The following is a 16,946-nucleotide window of genomic DNA, read 5'->3' on the forward strand; positions in this document are numbered from 1 at the left end:
AATTTATTAGTATAAAAATTTTCACAGTATTACTCTATTCTTGTAAGGCTTATAGGCTGTCTAATGATCCTTGCCTCTTTCATTCTTGCTATCAGTAATTTCTGTCTCTTTCTACTCTTAATCACTCTGCCTAGAGAGTTATCCATTTTCTCAGCTTTGCAAAGAACTGGTATTTAGTTTCATTGATTATCGTTATTTTCAGTTTCATTGATTTCTCATTTTATACTTATAATTTTCTTTCTTTTGCTTGCTTTGGGTTTACTTTGCTCTTCTTTACTAGTTTCTCAAGGTAGGATTTTGCATTACTGTTTTGAGACTTACTTTTCTAAAGTAAGCATTTAATAAATTTTCCTCTAAGCCTTGCAATAACTGACTCACAGACTTCAATGTTGTATTTTCATTTTCATTCAATTCAAAATATTTTCTAATTTCCCTTTTATTTCTTGACTCAAGGGTTATTTAGAGGTATGGTGTTTAATTTTCAAACATTTGTGGATTTTCCAGATATCCTTCTTTTCTTGATTTCTACTTGAATTCTGACGGATTTAGAGAAAAGAGTTTGTATGATTTCAATCCTTTTGGCTTTTGTGAGGTTTATTTTATGGCCCAGAATATAAGATCTCTTTTTGGTGAGTGTTTCCTATACATGTGACGTGTATTCTGTTGTCACTGAACGGATTGTTTTACAGACGTTAGTTAGGTTAAATTGATTGGTCATCTTGAGTGAAATTTGGATGATATGTTGGATTTAGCCGGAGGAGGTGGGGGTAGGTACAGAAGTGTGATATAACAGAGCATAATCTGACTCATTAATTTCTAGTTGAGGAAACTAGGGTCCAGAGTGATGATGCAGCTTAGGTATTATTATCTTTAAACTGTCTTTTTGAAAATAGAAAATAATATTAACCTTGTATGTTTTTTTCTAGGACTTTGTGTGTGTGTGTGTGTGTGTGTGTGTGTGTGTTTAACATTTATTTATTCTTTTGAGAGAAAGAGCACGAGCAGGGGAGGGGCAGAGAGAAAGGGAGACACAGAACTCCAAGCAGGCTCCAGGCCCTGAGCTGTCAGCATAGAACCTGACATGGGGCTCAGACTGATGGACCGAGAGATTCTGAGCCAAAGTCAGACACTCAATCAACTGAGCCACCCAGGCACCTCAGGACTTTGTTTTTTAAGGCACTCTTATGGACTAGGATTGTGTTTTCTTTGAGATCAGAGAATATACAGTATGTCTCTGGATCCCTTGTGTTTTAGAACTAGCCTTTCCATAGCAATCTCAAGAAGTATTTGTGGAAAATATATGTGAATGATGATGCCTGTTATCTCATGTGATGATTTTGTGAGCCCTTTGACTAAAGCAAGAGGCTCTCAATAGATTCTCTGGTCTTAGGATAAGTGATTTGTTTTCTGCTGGCTTGTTAGATTAGTCAGCCTGTTTTTCAGCATTGAAGTAGGTCCCGTTTTAACTGTCATGCTCCAATCATATTAAAACTTAATTGGAATGAGAAGAACTGATAGGGTGTTTTTCTTCTTTTATAGATTCATGCCCGCAACCAGAATGAAATAATTTTTGGGCTGAACGATGGCTACTATGGTGCTCCATTTGAACATAAGGTAAGAGGGTTTTCCTAATTCTGTGAGTTTTGTTTAGTCCAGCTGTGCCTTGACACATAGTGTAAAAAGCACTGTGTAAATAGAATCTTGTTTTAAGTATCATCATAAGTTTGTTTAGTGTGGCTTAAGGTAAAATGCTTTCTAAAGCGAAAACTTGTTTTGTAACCACCCCAATTCATCTTTTCTAAATCTAGATTATTGACTTTCCTAAAAGAAGATCTGGGCTGTTTGCTCTTATTCTACATGATTCTTTGGAGGGTCAAAACAGAATGGTGACTTTTGATGAAGTGCAGTACAATTTTATTACGGATTAGTCAGTTCGGTCTCACTACCAGGAGTGTGTTTGGAAACTATTGGACACACCAGAAAATCTTAGGGATTAGTTTGAAAAATTGTTTTTGGTGTCAGTTATTTGGGTCTTGCAGATGACACAGGTGAATTAGAGCAGAATATAAGTAATTTGAAGAGCACCTTAGGTAGAGGTGCCCTTTTTAATGTTTGGGGACTATGGAGAACCAGAGAGGAACACTGTTGTAGCTTGAAGTTGGAGCGGATGGAAGTTGGTGAATAAGGCTAGATGGCTTGAAGAGATGTTTTCTAGATGGATTTAACTGCCAGAATGGCAATTAGGGGAGCAGGGGGAGTAAGAGGCTGTTGGGTTAGCTCCTTCTCCAATAAGCTGGAAACCTTCAGTTCTCAGTTTAGGAGTTTTGCCTTTAACATAGACATGTAAGACCGTCTTTGCCTGAATTTCCTTTTGTCAGCTCTTCTTGTTTTGGGGAGGATGCTGACAGCTACCTGGATGAGTGTAATCTGGTGGTTAAGAATACAGGTTTTGGAGTCAGATTGATGTGAGTTTACTTCCTAGTTTAACTTACCTACGAGAGAGATCTTGGGCAAATTGAGTCACCTCTGAGTTTATTTTCTCCTCTGTAAATGGAGGTAACAATTTCTACCTCATCATAAATTGTTTGGGGGATGAAAGGTGGTCGTGAACATTATGAGCCTGGCACATGAATAGAATTCAATAATAAATGGAAACTACCCACTAGGTGCTAAACTCTATCATATGATAAGGGAGATTACCTCTCTAATCCTATCGTGTTAACATTGTGTCCCTTGCCCAGTACCTGGGGTATAGTATAGTAGGTGCTTAGTAGAAATTTGTTAATGAATGTAGGTGAATGAATGCATGTTGTATTTAGGACTATCAGCAATAATGGGGTGGGGGGTGGGGGGTGGTGGTGGTATTATTTCTGTCTCCTATCCTACTTTACCCTGACCCCCGACTCCTGGAATTTTATTTTTATGTAACTCATACTGTCAAAATAACTCTAACTGCTATATTATTGACAAAGTACAAAAAAGCAGTAGAATTGTAAGAATTCTCTCGGACTAAAAGCTATAGCAGCAATATCTTCAGAGTCCAGTAGATGGCAGTGCTTTCTCATTGTAATGGGGGGGAAATAGAGCAGGAGTGGAATCCAGTAAAAAGGACCAAATCTTTTTGGAATGAAATTCTCAGGAGATGAAAATAGCAATTTGGTGATTAATTTCACAAACACAGTCACATGACTTGATCACCTGACGTACATAGTCAAGCCTAGATTGAAGATTTAGGGACAATAGCAAGCAAGTTTCAGGGTCTGTTTTGAGACCTGTACAAATGAAAACTCCTAATTTTATATTTTTCAAGACATGATAGTTTTGAAAAGTAGAAAACCTGAATTCTAATCCCAGTTAAGAGACCTCCGTTTAGTTCACTTCATAGAACTGAGAAAGTAAAAAGGTGGCTATTTCCTCTTGTTAGTCAAATTAATGGACACTAACTTGTTTCCAAAGCACGTCCCACACAATACATAAGCAGAATGTTCAGAAGTAGGGATTAAGTGTCCCAAATAGCCTATGTTTTAACAACAGGGAAAGGGATATGGTATAATTTTGTCCAGGTCTTTCAGTACATCATCAAGCAAAAGTTGGAAAATTATAAAAATAGCTTATTTCTACACATATTTTAGTCAACTTTCCTTGTGCTCCCCCCCCCCCCCCCCATTACAACATACAAGAAACAAAGAGCGAATAAATCTTCAGGGGCTGTTTCTAATAGCTGCCTGCTTTGTTATAAAACATCTAGGTATCTGAGTGCAGTTTAAATGCAGGGGAAAAGGGGCTCCTGGGTGGCTCAGTCGGTTAAGCGGCCGACTTTGGCTCAGGTCATGATCTCGCGGTCCGTGAGTTCGAACCCCGCGTCAGGCTCTGTGCTGACGGCTCAGAGCCTGGAGCCTGTTTCAGATTCTGTGTCTCCCTCTCTCTGACCCTCCCCCGTTCATGCTTTGTCTCTCTCTGTCTCAAAAATAAATAAACGTTAAAAAAAAAAAATTAAAAAAAAAAATGCAGGGAAAAGTGCTCTCCTAGTAACAGCGTTACACCAGGTATTTATAGAGCTTTTGAAAGCTACCATTGCTAGTTTTCATTTAAGGAGTACCTATTATATGTCAGACACTATACTAGCTATCATACTTGTTTTTATTTAATCTTGTGTAATAACTCCATGAGGTAGTTATTACTCTCATTTTATAGGTAAAGTACCCTAGAAGAAAACATGAAACTACTAACCCAAGAGTATATAAGTAGGAAGTGGCAGAACAGTGGTTTTCTTTTAAGCACGAGGCTACCTGGCGTCTCTACATCTTCCCACTATGTATAGCATGTTAAAGTACCAGGGCTCTCTGTCTTTACATTTAACCAGAGGTATCCGCTATGTACATTGTGAGAGTCAAGTGAGCGGGTACATGGGAAAGTGCTCTGGATGGTATGAAGTGCATTATTGTGTAGGCTTTGTATATTTATTATTGTTGAGTGGGCATGTGATGCCCATGAGGCCATCAACCCGCTGAAGTCTATAAAAGGTCCACATATTAGTCACTATATTTGGCTTCTCTTGAGTCTTTTTTTTCCCCTTTTCCCGTGGATCAAATGAACTTTTGACAGATGTTTGGAAAATCATCTTATCCTGTAATTCATATTTATAAATCCTGCTGCTGCAGTGTGGTCCCCGTTCTCTCTCTTCACCGAAGCCAGAAAATAATCTGGGAAAATGCCATATTTCCTGTTACGAATTCGGAGGATCTTGTCTTCTTAGCACAATTTTTGAGCTTTTCAGTATTTTAATACTGGAAAATTCAAAGCCAGGCATGGTTCTTGGTATAGATGTTTTAGATTCTTGAAAAGTAAACAGAAACAGAACTCCAGACTTGTCCTCGCTGGGGGGATTCAGAGAGTTTAAAATTTGGTTTTGTTTAAAATTTTGAAAACTTGTTTTTACTCTTCTCTCTTGGATTTGTAGTGAGGGCATTCTTGACCTTTTATCCCCCCCTCTGATCGTCAGTTTCAGTTTAAATTGTTCTATAAAGCTGGGAATCCTTTTTTTCCCCCTCTCCCTCTCTCAGCTAATGCTCTTTAACAGGATTCCACTGCTGCCTTCTCTAGTCCCATAACAGTTACGGTAATTTGTGTGTGCATCTTTTCTCCTCTTCGAGCATAAGCTCCTTTTGACTGAAGTTGTGTTTTACTCACTTTTTTAGTCTCAGGACTTAGTGTAGACTTTGCTTGGTAAATATTTTTCTGTGAGTGTACAAAGTCTCCTAGGATCATATGGTTCCTATCTCTTGTCTGAAATATACTCCTGGGTTACATTAGCAGGGCACTTTCAGTCCTCTTGTCATGAAGTAGCATTAATAGCATTTAGTCCACTTCATATGTGGAGTGTGGACTACGACTGTAATGCTTTTTTGAGGGTTGTTTAAGCCACTAAAATAAGAACAAGAATCTCTTTACCCTATTGATGTGAAGGGATTGATTGTAGTTTCAGGATCTGTATACCTCTGCTTAACAGTACTCTTCTTATTTCTCATTACTTCTCGTATTTTGAGGGACCACATCCTCTGTGGTCTCAAACCTTAGACCAGATCCGGGGGAGTACGTATATTCAGTTCTGGTTTAGTGTCTCAGAAGAGGTCTTGCCTTTCCTTTTTTTAAAAATTTTTTTTTTATTTTTAAAAAATGTTTATTTTTGAGACAGAGAGAGACAGAGCATGAGTGGAGGAGGGGTAGAGAGAGAGAGAGAGAGAGAGAGAGGGAGACACAGAGTCCGGAGCAGGCTCCAGGCTCTGAGCTGTCAGCACAGAGCCCGACGTGGGGCTCGAACTCACAAACCGCGAGATCATGACCTGAGCCAAAGTCGGACGCTCAAGCTCAACTGACTGAGCCGCCCTGGCGCCCCATTGCCTTTCCTTCTTAAAAGCTCAGCTTCTGGGCTTCGTCAGAGCCCAGAGGTAGAAGGTACCCAAGGCTTGAAGGTGCTTGACAGAGATACTTGCACAATTTTTGTCAGTTTAAGCTTGGCTGACAATTAAAAGCGTATTAATGTCCAAATGAACATAAACACATAGGAACACAGGCTGTCTGTTGATTCATCAGGTAGCTATTTTAAGAGAGGTTGTACAAATAAATACTATATTTTGCAAATACCCATTGCATCTGAAAATACGCCCAAGTAGCAGAATGAGCCATTGCTTTTTTCCCCCTTACCAATCATAATTTCTTATTCTAACTAAGTAAGCAGAAAAAGGACTATGTGCAAAGCTCACAGTTTTAAGAATAACATATAGAATGCTGTTGGTTCTGCTGGGGAAGGCTTTTGGTGGAGGCCTTTAAGTTATCGTCCTCAGGCTTCCACTTGGGCCTTTTGTCATCTTATGAACATGTCGTATTTGGATTCAGATCCTCTCAAGCCCACATCTCCAGTCTGTGTTTCCATATATCTAGCCTTGTGTTAAAAGGCTTGGATGTGTCAGAGACACATACACTCTACAAGTCCCAAACTGACTCAGTTCCTCTCCCATCTTGAGAAACTTCTGTTGTGTTCCTTGGTTTGTGAGTGGTACCACTCTCCATGTACTGTCTCAAGTCAGAACAGGGGAGTCATCCTGGCCCCCTCTCTCTTTTTTGAATCACTACTGATGGTGTCTGCTAAATAACTACTTTCCTGCTACTTGGATTACAGCCAGATTTATCTTTCTAAAATGCTGGTCATGTCCCTCTCTTATTTCAATTATTTTAGAGTAATTAGTGGCTTAAAAGGTCTCGCCGTGTGAAATGGTTCCTGATTTTTAAGCACCCCACCCATAGCTTAGAACCCATCTCCACAGAAAGGTTTTCTGTGTTATACCCCTAAGTCCGGTTTGGATACCTCTCTTTATGCTCCTATAGCACCTTGCATTTCATTTTCCTCATCAGTGACCCTTACCTGGTTGTTTTCTGATTGCCCATTTGCTCATCTCTCTTTCTTACTAGACTGTAGAGCACGTAAGGGCAGGGGCAGTGTCTGTCTTCATTACTCATTTATCCTTAGTGGTTAGCCTGGGATTTAGTAGTAATCCAGTAAATATTTGTTATGAATGAGGCTTCTGTAGTGGCAGATCGTTATACGTTCTAAGGGGGTACACTGGTTGCTTGTCGTCATTTGTATGGCTTGTCACTCACAATTCTAGTTCTCTATGTTTAAATAGTTTCGGACCATTTTTGCATAGATACCTGCTATTTGCAAATTATCATACTTAAAACAGAACTCTTCATTATTCTCTCCAGGTTTGCTTTCCTTTCCAATTTTCCACATCTTTATTAACTATTTTCCCATTTATGCAGTCCTCAAATATGGCAGTTTTTTGTTTTTTTTTTTAATCTACTCTATTCCGTTGGCCACTAGACTCTTTTGAGTCCTTTGAAATAACTCCTGTCCGTGGCTACTTTTCCAGCTCCATTGCCATGCATGATCCAAGCTCAGACTGGCACCGCCATAAGGCTGGGTTACTGTAGTAGTTCCCCGGTGACCTCTGACCTCTGGTCTCTTTATATCCACTCTGCCTTATTCACCACTGCCTGATTAATCTTCCTAAGGCATGCTTTCATTTTTTATTCCTTTGCTTAAAGGCTTTATAGAGTGACTTCTCATTGTCTGCTAGATGTTTCTAAACCTCTGACCTGCTTTCCATCTCTCCGTCAGCCCAGATCCGGTCGGTGGTATGGATAGTACTTTTCGTTCTATCTGTGCTTTTATCTTCTCTCTCTTATGGTTTGAGCTGTCATATGTGTGGATTTTTAGAATGGCCTCGTAACTGGGGTTTGGACATTCTGCCTTCTCCAGCGCATCATATTTGTCATTACCAGACTAACCTTCCTTAAACGCACCTCTGATCATTGTGCTACACTGTCAGAAACCTTTCCTGAGTCCTTACTGCCTGGAGATTGTCTTCACTTTTTAGCATGGCATTCAAGGCTTTCTCTGCTCTGACCCTCCCAACCTACTTATTTAGCCCTGTTTCCCACTATTTTCCTCTCCAGGGTTCCAAGTAATTTCCACATCATTGAAGCTGAACAAATTGGACCACTACTTAATTTTCTCGGAATGCAGCTTATGTTTTCCCACTGTCATGCTTTGGCTAAAGGTGTTCAGTCTGTGTGGGACTTTCCTTCACTGCCATTCAGCTTTTTAATACTTCTTAATCTATCTCAATTACTGCCACCCCTGCAGCCTTTGATGTTTCTGCTCCTACTAGATGGAATCTTTACTACATCAGAGCTCCTGTAGCTGTTTCTTGTTTAACCTTTCCTCTGGCACCTTTGCAGTTTTTACTTCGCTTAGAACCTTAACTGGGTTGTATATGTCATAGTGTACTGGCTTGTCTCCTTTTATAAGGATGGTCGTGATCGCCTGACACCCTGCATTAGGTGTGCAGTAAACACCGAAATAAATAAGTGTGTGTGTAATACTGTTTGCTTCATAAGCCTGTCAACTGGATTATTTCGGTATAACTTAAAATTCTAATAGAGTTCAGGATAGTCTTGGGACTGTAGTAGCTACTAAAAACTGTCAGAAGGTACAGTAACATACTTTAAAAGGTAACTTATCCAATGATCCACTGTAGAAGTAAGCAAACTACAGTCTGACACATGGTTTTGTATGGCCTCTGAGCTGAGAAAGGTTTTTACATTTGTGAAGAATTCGAAGGAGAAAACAAAGAATATGCCATAGAGATGACATGGAGCTTGCAACGCCTAAAATATTTACTATCTGGCCGTTGACAAAGTTTGTTGACCACGGATCTAGAAACACACCCGATCATCTGCCTGGAATTACTCCTGCTCGCTGGCTATGTGACATTAATCACCCGTTTTCTTGAACAATTTAATAGGCAGGCCCTCACCCAGACTGGTGCCTGTTCCCTTCCTTGAAAAAGCTTTGTTAGGCCTGGCTTCAGAAGAATTTTGAGTGACATGTAAATCTCCTCTGGGCTCTTTGGCACTTGGCAGTATCTCACACAGATAACCGTATACAAACGAGCCATTTCTTTCCATTATAATCCTTCATCAGAGGTCTGTGAGGATCGCACATCTGGTGAAGTTAGATGTCATTCAGAACAAGGCTCTTAGCATATTTTAAGAATGTTAATTGCTAAGTGGTGGCTGAAGCAGAAGGGTTCAATAGTGTCCTTAAGTTGCCTTAAATGTACATCGACCCAGAATTTTAGAACTGGAAAGGTCTTAGAGATCAAGTGTAGCATGGTCGTTAGGAAAATGGGCTGTGGAGCCAGACTGCATGGCTCTTCTACTTAATCCTCTTTGCGTCTCAGTTTCCTCACCTTTAAAGTGGGGATAATAATAGTTCCTGTTTCATGGGGTTGTGTGAAAAATACGTTAATGCTTAACATATTCACATTTAAATTATTAATATTAGCTTGGAAAACAGTACTGCCTGACATACTGTAAATGCTCATAAATGTTACTCTTATGTGTATTGCTGTCATTTTTTATTGTTTTTATTGCTAGTAGTTTCATTTCATTTTATAATTAAGGAAACTGAGGACTAGAGGAATTAAATTGTTTTCCTCACTTCCATGATAAGCAGTGTGGATTAAAACCCAGGATCCTTGCTTTCATATGAATGCTCTTTTCCTGCTATAGTGAATTGCTTTTAGTTGTAGGTTAGTGGGTGTGGATGATTTTTTATGAGAAAAAAATGTGTCTGGCCGCTTTCACTTAGCCTTATGGCTTTTGAGGGGCATCGATGTGTAGCATGTGTTAATGCTTCTCTCATTTCATTGGCTAAGAAATATCCTTTTATATATATATATATATACACATATATATGTATATGTATATATATATATATATGTATACACACACACACACACACACACACACACCCCATTTGTTTATTCATCCACTGATGGATATTTTGGTTGTTTCTACCTTTTGGTTATTGTGAACACTTTGCTATGAACATTTGTATACAAGTATTTGAGGACCTGGTTTCATTTCTTTTAGGTATGTACCTAGGAGTGGACTGGCTAGGTTATAGGGTAATTCTGTGTTTGACTTTTTGAGGAACTGCTAAACTTTTTTACAGTGTCCAACGTTTTACATTCCCAGTGGCAATATGGCAATATAGGAGGGCTCTAATTTCTCCACATCCTTGCCCACGCTTCTTTTCTTTCTTAAGTTTATTTATTTGTTTTGAGAGAGAGAGAGAGAGAGAGAGAGAACATGCACGTATGTAAGCAGAGTAAAGGTAGATAGGGAGAGAGAAGGAGAGAGAATCCCAAGCAGGCTCTGTGCTATCAGCTATCAGTGCGGAGCCAGACGTGGGACTTGAGCTCATGAACCATGAGATCACAACCTGAACCGAAATCAAGAGTCGGACGCTTAACCGACAGCCACCAAGGGGCCTCTTTTATTTAATTGAAAAATTTTGGAGTGCCTGGCTGGCTCCGTTGGTAGAGCACATGACTCTTGATCTTGGGTTCAGTGCCCCCTTTGGAAGTAGAAATTACTTAAAAAAATTTTTTTTAACTTTGCTTGTTTATTTGTTGGTTTGTTTTCACTTATGTTAGTGGGTATGAAGTAGTATCTCACTGTGGTTTTGATTCCCCTTTCTCAAGTGACTAATAACGTTGAACATCTTCTCATGTTCTTGGTGGCTATTTGTGTACCTTTTTTGGAGAAATGTCTCTAAGTCCTTTAGCCATTTTTTAATTGGATTGTGGGTCTTTCTATTGAGTTGTTGAGAGTTCTTTATGTATCTTGGATGTGAGACCCTTATCAGATATGATTTGCAGATATTTTCTCCCATTTTGTGGGTTGTTGTTTTCTACTTTTCTTACAGTGTCCTTTGATGCACAAAGTTGCTAATTTTGATGAAGCTCAATTTATCTATTACTGCATTTGTTGGTTATGCGTTTGGTGTCATACGTAAGAATCCATTGTCAAATCTAAGGTTATGTAGATGTACCCTGTGTTTTCTTCTAATAGTTTAATGGTTTTAGCTCTTACAATTAGGTCTTTGATCTATTTTGAGTTAATTTTTATATATGATGTTAACGATGGGTCCAAGTCATCCTCTTTGCACGTGGCTATTCAGTTGTTTCAGCGCCATTTATTGAAAAGACCATTCTTTTTCCAGTGAGTCTCGGCACCTTTGTCCTTTGTCTAAAATCAGTTGACCACAGCTGTTTGAGGTGATTTATGGATTCTCAGTTCTGTTCCTTTGGTCTTTTTATGTCTACCTTTATGCCAGTGCCACACTATTTTGGTAGTGAGGGTCGTTGCTTTGTACTATGTCTTAAAATTGGGAAGTGTGAGTCCTGTAACTTGGTGTATCACATTGATTTTCATTTATTGAACCATCCTTACATACCTTAGATAAATCTCACTTGTTCCTGGTATATAATCCTTTTCGAAAAAAAGTATTTTTAAATTGTGGTGGGATGTACATAATACTAAACTTACCATATTAACCATTTTAAATGTATAGTTTAGTGGCATTAAGAATGTTCACATTGTTGTGCAACCATCAATCTCCAGAACTCTTTTCATCTTGTAAAACGGAAAAACTACCCATTAAGCAGTAACTCCCCATCTCTCCCTCCTCCAAGCCCCTGGCACGCACCCATCTACTTTCTGTTTCCGTGAATTTGACTACCGTAAATACCTATTAATGGAATCATGCAGTCATTGGCTTATTTTACTGGAAACATAAATCACCTCAAGGGTCATCTATATTATAGCATGAGTCAAAATTTCTTTCCTTTTTAAGGCTAAATAATATTCTATTGTATGAATGTACCATGTTTTGTTTGTCCATTCATCTGTTGATAGACATTTGAGTTGCTTCCACTCCTTCACTATTGTGAATAATGCTCCTCTGACCGTGGATGTACAAATACCTTTTTGAGTCTTTGCTTTCAGTTCTCTTGGGTATATATCCAGAAGTGGAATTGTTGGCTAAATGGTTTAAGTTTTTTAATATATGGGTGGATTAGCTTTGTTAGTAGTTTGTTGAAATTTTTTCCATCTATATTCATTCATCAGGGATATTAATCTATAATTTTCTTGTGATGTTATTATCTGGCTTTGGTATCAGGATAGTACTGACCTCATGGAATGAGGTAAAAAGTATTTCCTCCTCTTTCATTTTTTGGAAGACTTTGAGAAGGGTTGGTGTTCTTTTTTATTAAAAAAATTTTTTTTCAGTTTTATTTATTTTTGAAAAAGTGGGAGAGTGTGAGCACACATGAGCAGTGGGAGGGGCAGGAAGAGAATCACAAGTAGGCTCTGCTGTCAGCACAGAGCCCAATGCGGGGCTTAGTCCCATGAACTACAGGACCATGACCTGAGCTGACATCAAGAGTTGGACACTCAATTGACTGAGCCACCCACGTTGCTCCAGTGTTATTTTTTCTTTAAATGATTGGTAGAATTCACCAGTCAAATCATGTGGTCCTGGGCTTTTCTTTGCTGGGAGTTCTATGATTCCTGATCATAACTTCTTTAATTGTGTTATGACTTCATTAAATTAACATTTATTAGGTGGAGCACAAGGTGCTGGTTGGTGAGCCATGGTTTGGTTACAGATCACAAGAGATGTTGAAACAGCAAAGTTTTTTACTCACAGGTCCTAGAGGAATTACAGGACATGCTGTCAGGGGCCACATCAAGAGGTCAAGGCAGAGTACAGAGAGAGGCAGAACCTGGGGTTAAAGTACCTTTATTAGGTAGGGTTTGTGGGTGGAGTGCTTTGGAGTTCCTGGGCTGGGGCTAGATTTGTCCATTCAAACAAAAAGAGCAGTGTTTTTGTGAACTCCATCAAGATTTTTATCCTGATGGGTAAGGGACACTTAAAGCATACAGGCACTGGGAAGCAGGAGAGACCATTGATCACAAGTCCTGTCATTAATTCATGTAAGCAAACTTACATTTACTTGTGTCTCTGTGGCCTGCTTGTTAGGACACGTGCTTCCCTTAGAGGTCTAGAGTCTGTTTAAGGTCCTTGCAAACAAAACAAAATGTGTTGACCATACAAACAAACAAAATGACCAAACAAAATGTGTTGCTGAGGTAGCAATTCCATGGAGTAGTTTAGCTAATCAACAACTTAACAACTTGTTGTAGGTTTGTTCAGATTTTCTATTTCTTCTTGAGCTATTTTGGGGAGTTTTTGTGTTTCTGCAATTTCCATTTTATCTAGGTAATCTGATTTATTGGCATACAGTTGTTCACATCTTCTATAATACTTTTTATTTCTATAAGCTTTGTAATGTTCCCATTTTCATTCCTGACTTTAGTGTGCTTTTGAGTCTTCTTTTGTTCTCTTAGTCTAAGCTTGAGGTTTGTCAATTTTGTTGATCTTTTCAAAGAACTAACTTTTGTTGATTTTCTCTATTGTTTTTGTATTCTCTATTTGGATCTCAGGTCTAATATTTATTATTTTTTCCCTTATTTTGGGTTTAGTTTGTTCTTTTTCTAGTTTTTTAAGGTGGAAGTTTAGGTTATCGATTTGAGCCCTTTATTACTTTTTAAAAAAAATGTAGATGTTCACTACTGTAAATTTCCCTCAGCGCTTTTTCACTGTATTCCGTATATTTTGATATGTTGTATTTTCATTTTTAATCATCTCAAAGTATTTAATAATTTTCTTTGTGATTTGTTCTTTGACCCACTGGTTGTTTAAGAGTATGTTGCTTACTTTGCAGTTTGTGGATTTTCCAAATTTCCTTCTGTTACTGATTTCTAGTTTCATTCCGTTGTGATCAGATAAGATACTTTGTATGATTTTAGTTTTTAATAATTTACTGAGACTTGTTTTGTGGCTGAACATATGGTCTAGCTTGGAGAATGTTCCATATGCACTTGAGAAGAATGTCTATATGGTTGTGTTAGGTGGAACAATCTGTATATGTCTGTTAGGTCTAGTTGATTTATAGTATTATTCATGTCTTCTGTTTCCTTGTTTATCTTTTGTATGGCTGTGCTATCTGTTGTTGAAAGTGGGATGTTGACATCTCCAGCTATTTCTCACCTTAGTTTTGTCAGTTTTTGCTTCATATATTTTATTATATATTGTTAGGTACATATATGTTTATAATTACATCTTCCCGACCCTTTTTTCGTTATACGATGTCGTTGTCTCTTGTAACATTTTTTGTCTTAAAGTCTATTTGCCTGATATTAGTATAGACACTCCAGCTCTCTTTTGGTTATTGCTTAACGTGTAATATCTTTCTGTTCTTTTTATTTTCAACTTATTTGTGTTTTTGTTTCTAAAGTGCAACTCTTGTTGGGGCGCCTGGGTGGCTCAGTCTAGCGTCCGACTCTTGGTTTTAGCTCAAGTCATGCTCTCATGGTTCTTGGGTTCAAGCCCCACATCAGACTCTGCCCTGACAGTGCAGAACCTGCTTAGGATTCTCTCTCCCTCCCCTCTCTCTGCCCCTTCTCCACTCACACTTTCTCACTCAAAATAAAAATAAATAAACTTGAAAAAAAATGAAGTGCAACTCTTGTAGATACCATATTGTGGATCATTAAAACCAAATCCATTCTGGGGCTCCTGGGTGGCTCAGTCGGTTGAGCGGCCGACTTCTCTCAGGTCATGATCTTGCGGTCTGTGAGTTCGAGCCCCGCGTCGGGCTCTGTGCTGACCGCTCAGAGCCTGGAGCCTGTTTCAGATTCTGTGTCTCCCTCTCTCTGACCCTCCCCTGTTCATGCTGTGTCTCTCCCTGTCTCAAAAATAAATAAAACGTTAAAAAAAAAAACAAAAAAACCCCAAAAAACCAAATCCATTCTGCCAATCTCTGCTTTTTAATTGGAGCATTTAATACATTTACACTTAATTAATTATAGAGACAGAAGGACTTCTGATTTTCTATTTGTTTTCCTATATCTTGTTTCTCTATTCCTCCATTACTACCTTCTTTTGTGTTAGATGTTTTCTCATATAACATTTTTATTTCTTTCTCATTTCTCAGACAATGTATCTTTTAGTTATTTTCTAGTGGTTGCCCTGGGGATTACAATCAGGATTTTAATTTATGACCACATAGTTCAAATTAATACCAATTTAGTTTTAATATTACACAAAAACTTTTCTTCCAAATAGCTCTGTACCCCCACTTTTATGTTATTGTGACAAGTTACATCTTTATAATTGTTTGCCATCAAGATAGGTTTACAATTGTATCATGTATTTTTCTTTTTCTTTTTTTTTTTTTTTAACGTTTATTCATTTTGAGAGAGAGAGAGAGAGAGAGAGAGACAGAGCACAAACAGGGGAGGGGCAGAGAGAGAAGCAGGCTCCAGGCTCTGAACTGTCAGCACAGAGCCCACCACAGCACTTGAACTTAAGACCATGAAATCCTGACCTGAGCTGAAGTCAGATACTTAACCGACTGAGCCACCCAGGTGCCCCTATCATGTATTTTTCTAATTGATTAATTTTTAAGTGCTAAACCAGTATTGCATTCTTAGAATAAATTCAGTCAATAATGACATGTTATTGTTTTATCTTTATATTATTGGTTTAATTTGCTAATATTTTGCTAAGGATTTCTGTGTCTGTGTTCATGAGGGATATTGGTCTATAATTGTGTGTGTATGTGTTTTTGTCAAGTTTTAGTATCAGTAATGCTGGTCTTGTAAGTTGGAAATTGTTATCTTTTCCTGTATTTTATTTTATTTTAATTTTTTTTGTTAAGTTGGTGTTATTTCTTTTAAGTTTATTTATTTTGAGAGAGAACACATACATGTGAGTGAGTGAGTGAGAAAGAGAGAGAGAGAGAGAGAGAGAGAGAGAGAGAAAATCCCATGCAGGCCCCACACTCCCTGTGGAGCCTGACACAGGGCTCAAACTCATTAACTCTTAAACTGTTGAGATCATGATCTGAGCCAAAACCAAGAGTCAGACGCTTAACTGACTGAGCCACCCAGGAGCCCCAAATTGATGTTATTTCTTAAATGTTTGATAGAATTCATCAATGAAACCTTTTGTACCTAGATTTCTTTTTTTGTGGGAAGCTTTTCAATTATTTATTCACTTAAAAAGTAGATACAGGATTGTTCAGATGTTTCATTTCCATTTTGGCATGTTGATTTTTTCTAGAGGGTATCTGATTCATCTGAGTTGTCAAATTTGTTAGCATAAAGTTGTTCATGTTCTCCTAATAACCTTCTACTGTCTCTGGCAATGTAACTTTAAAAAAATGCTTATATTAGCATTGTAGCAAACATTTATATAGTACTTATTACGTACTTTTCACTTTACAAATATTAACTTTTTTAATTTCCACAGGAGTTGGTGAGGTAGATAATGTTATCATTTCCATGAATGAAGAATTTCTATGAGTGAAGAAACAAACCAAAGTTAAACTAAGAGAGTTAAGGTGCCTTGCTCAAGATTACAGAGCTGCTGTATTAAGGGCTTAAATTGTAATCCAGCTGGTCTGGGTGCAGAGTCTTTTTCTTGACTACTATTTACTTTGCATTTCTTAAGTCACAGGTACCTGTTCTGTTCTTCTTATGGAATGTTGCTGTGTTCTCTTTAGAAATCATTCTTTCTCCTATCACCTTTATTTCACTAAGTAGAAATGTTTCTGGTATTCCTAATTAGAACTTGGAATGGCTTTTTCCTCCATAAAAACATTATATATGATGGCTACACATTACTTGAAACATTATTGTTAATACTCTTCTTCAGTCACATAATATGTTAAAAAGACTTCTGGGACTTCCCTGGGAAGTTCACCACAATCTAATGTGAAATATGACTTCTGTGGGAAAATACTAGAAGATACTTATTTTAAATTCACTTACCTTTTAAGTATGGGAATTGTACTTTTTGAAATAACAATTTGAATTTACTGAGGTGTTTCTAAATCATAATTTTTAGAAGACAGACATTAAGGTTAATTTTTACACATATTTTATTGTTTTACTTTCATTAA

General features: G+C 38.0%; 1 protein-coding gene across 2 annotated transcripts in view; it reads left to right on the forward strand.

The window, feature by feature from the left end:
• UVRAG (UV radiation resistance associated) overlaps positions 1–16,946 on the forward strand; it is a 296,618-nt gene that overhangs the window by 63,955 nt on the left and 215,717 nt on the right. For both annotated transcript variants that reach the window (XM_060605582.3, XM_078433088.2), the window contains exon 5: positions 1,540–1,614. In XM_060605582.3, the coding sequence (XP_060461565.1) occupies positions 1,540–1,614 (75 nt within the window). The remainder of the gene's footprint in view (positions 1–1,539; positions 1,615–16,946) is intronic.

This window comes from Panthera onca, chromosome D1, assembly GCF_046562875.1.
Source record: "Panthera onca isolate mPanOnc1 chromosome D1, mPanOnc1 haplotype 2, whole genome shotgun sequence".
In the NCBI taxonomy this organism is placed as follows: domain Eukaryota; kingdom Metazoa; phylum Chordata; class Mammalia; order Carnivora; family Felidae; genus Panthera; species Panthera onca.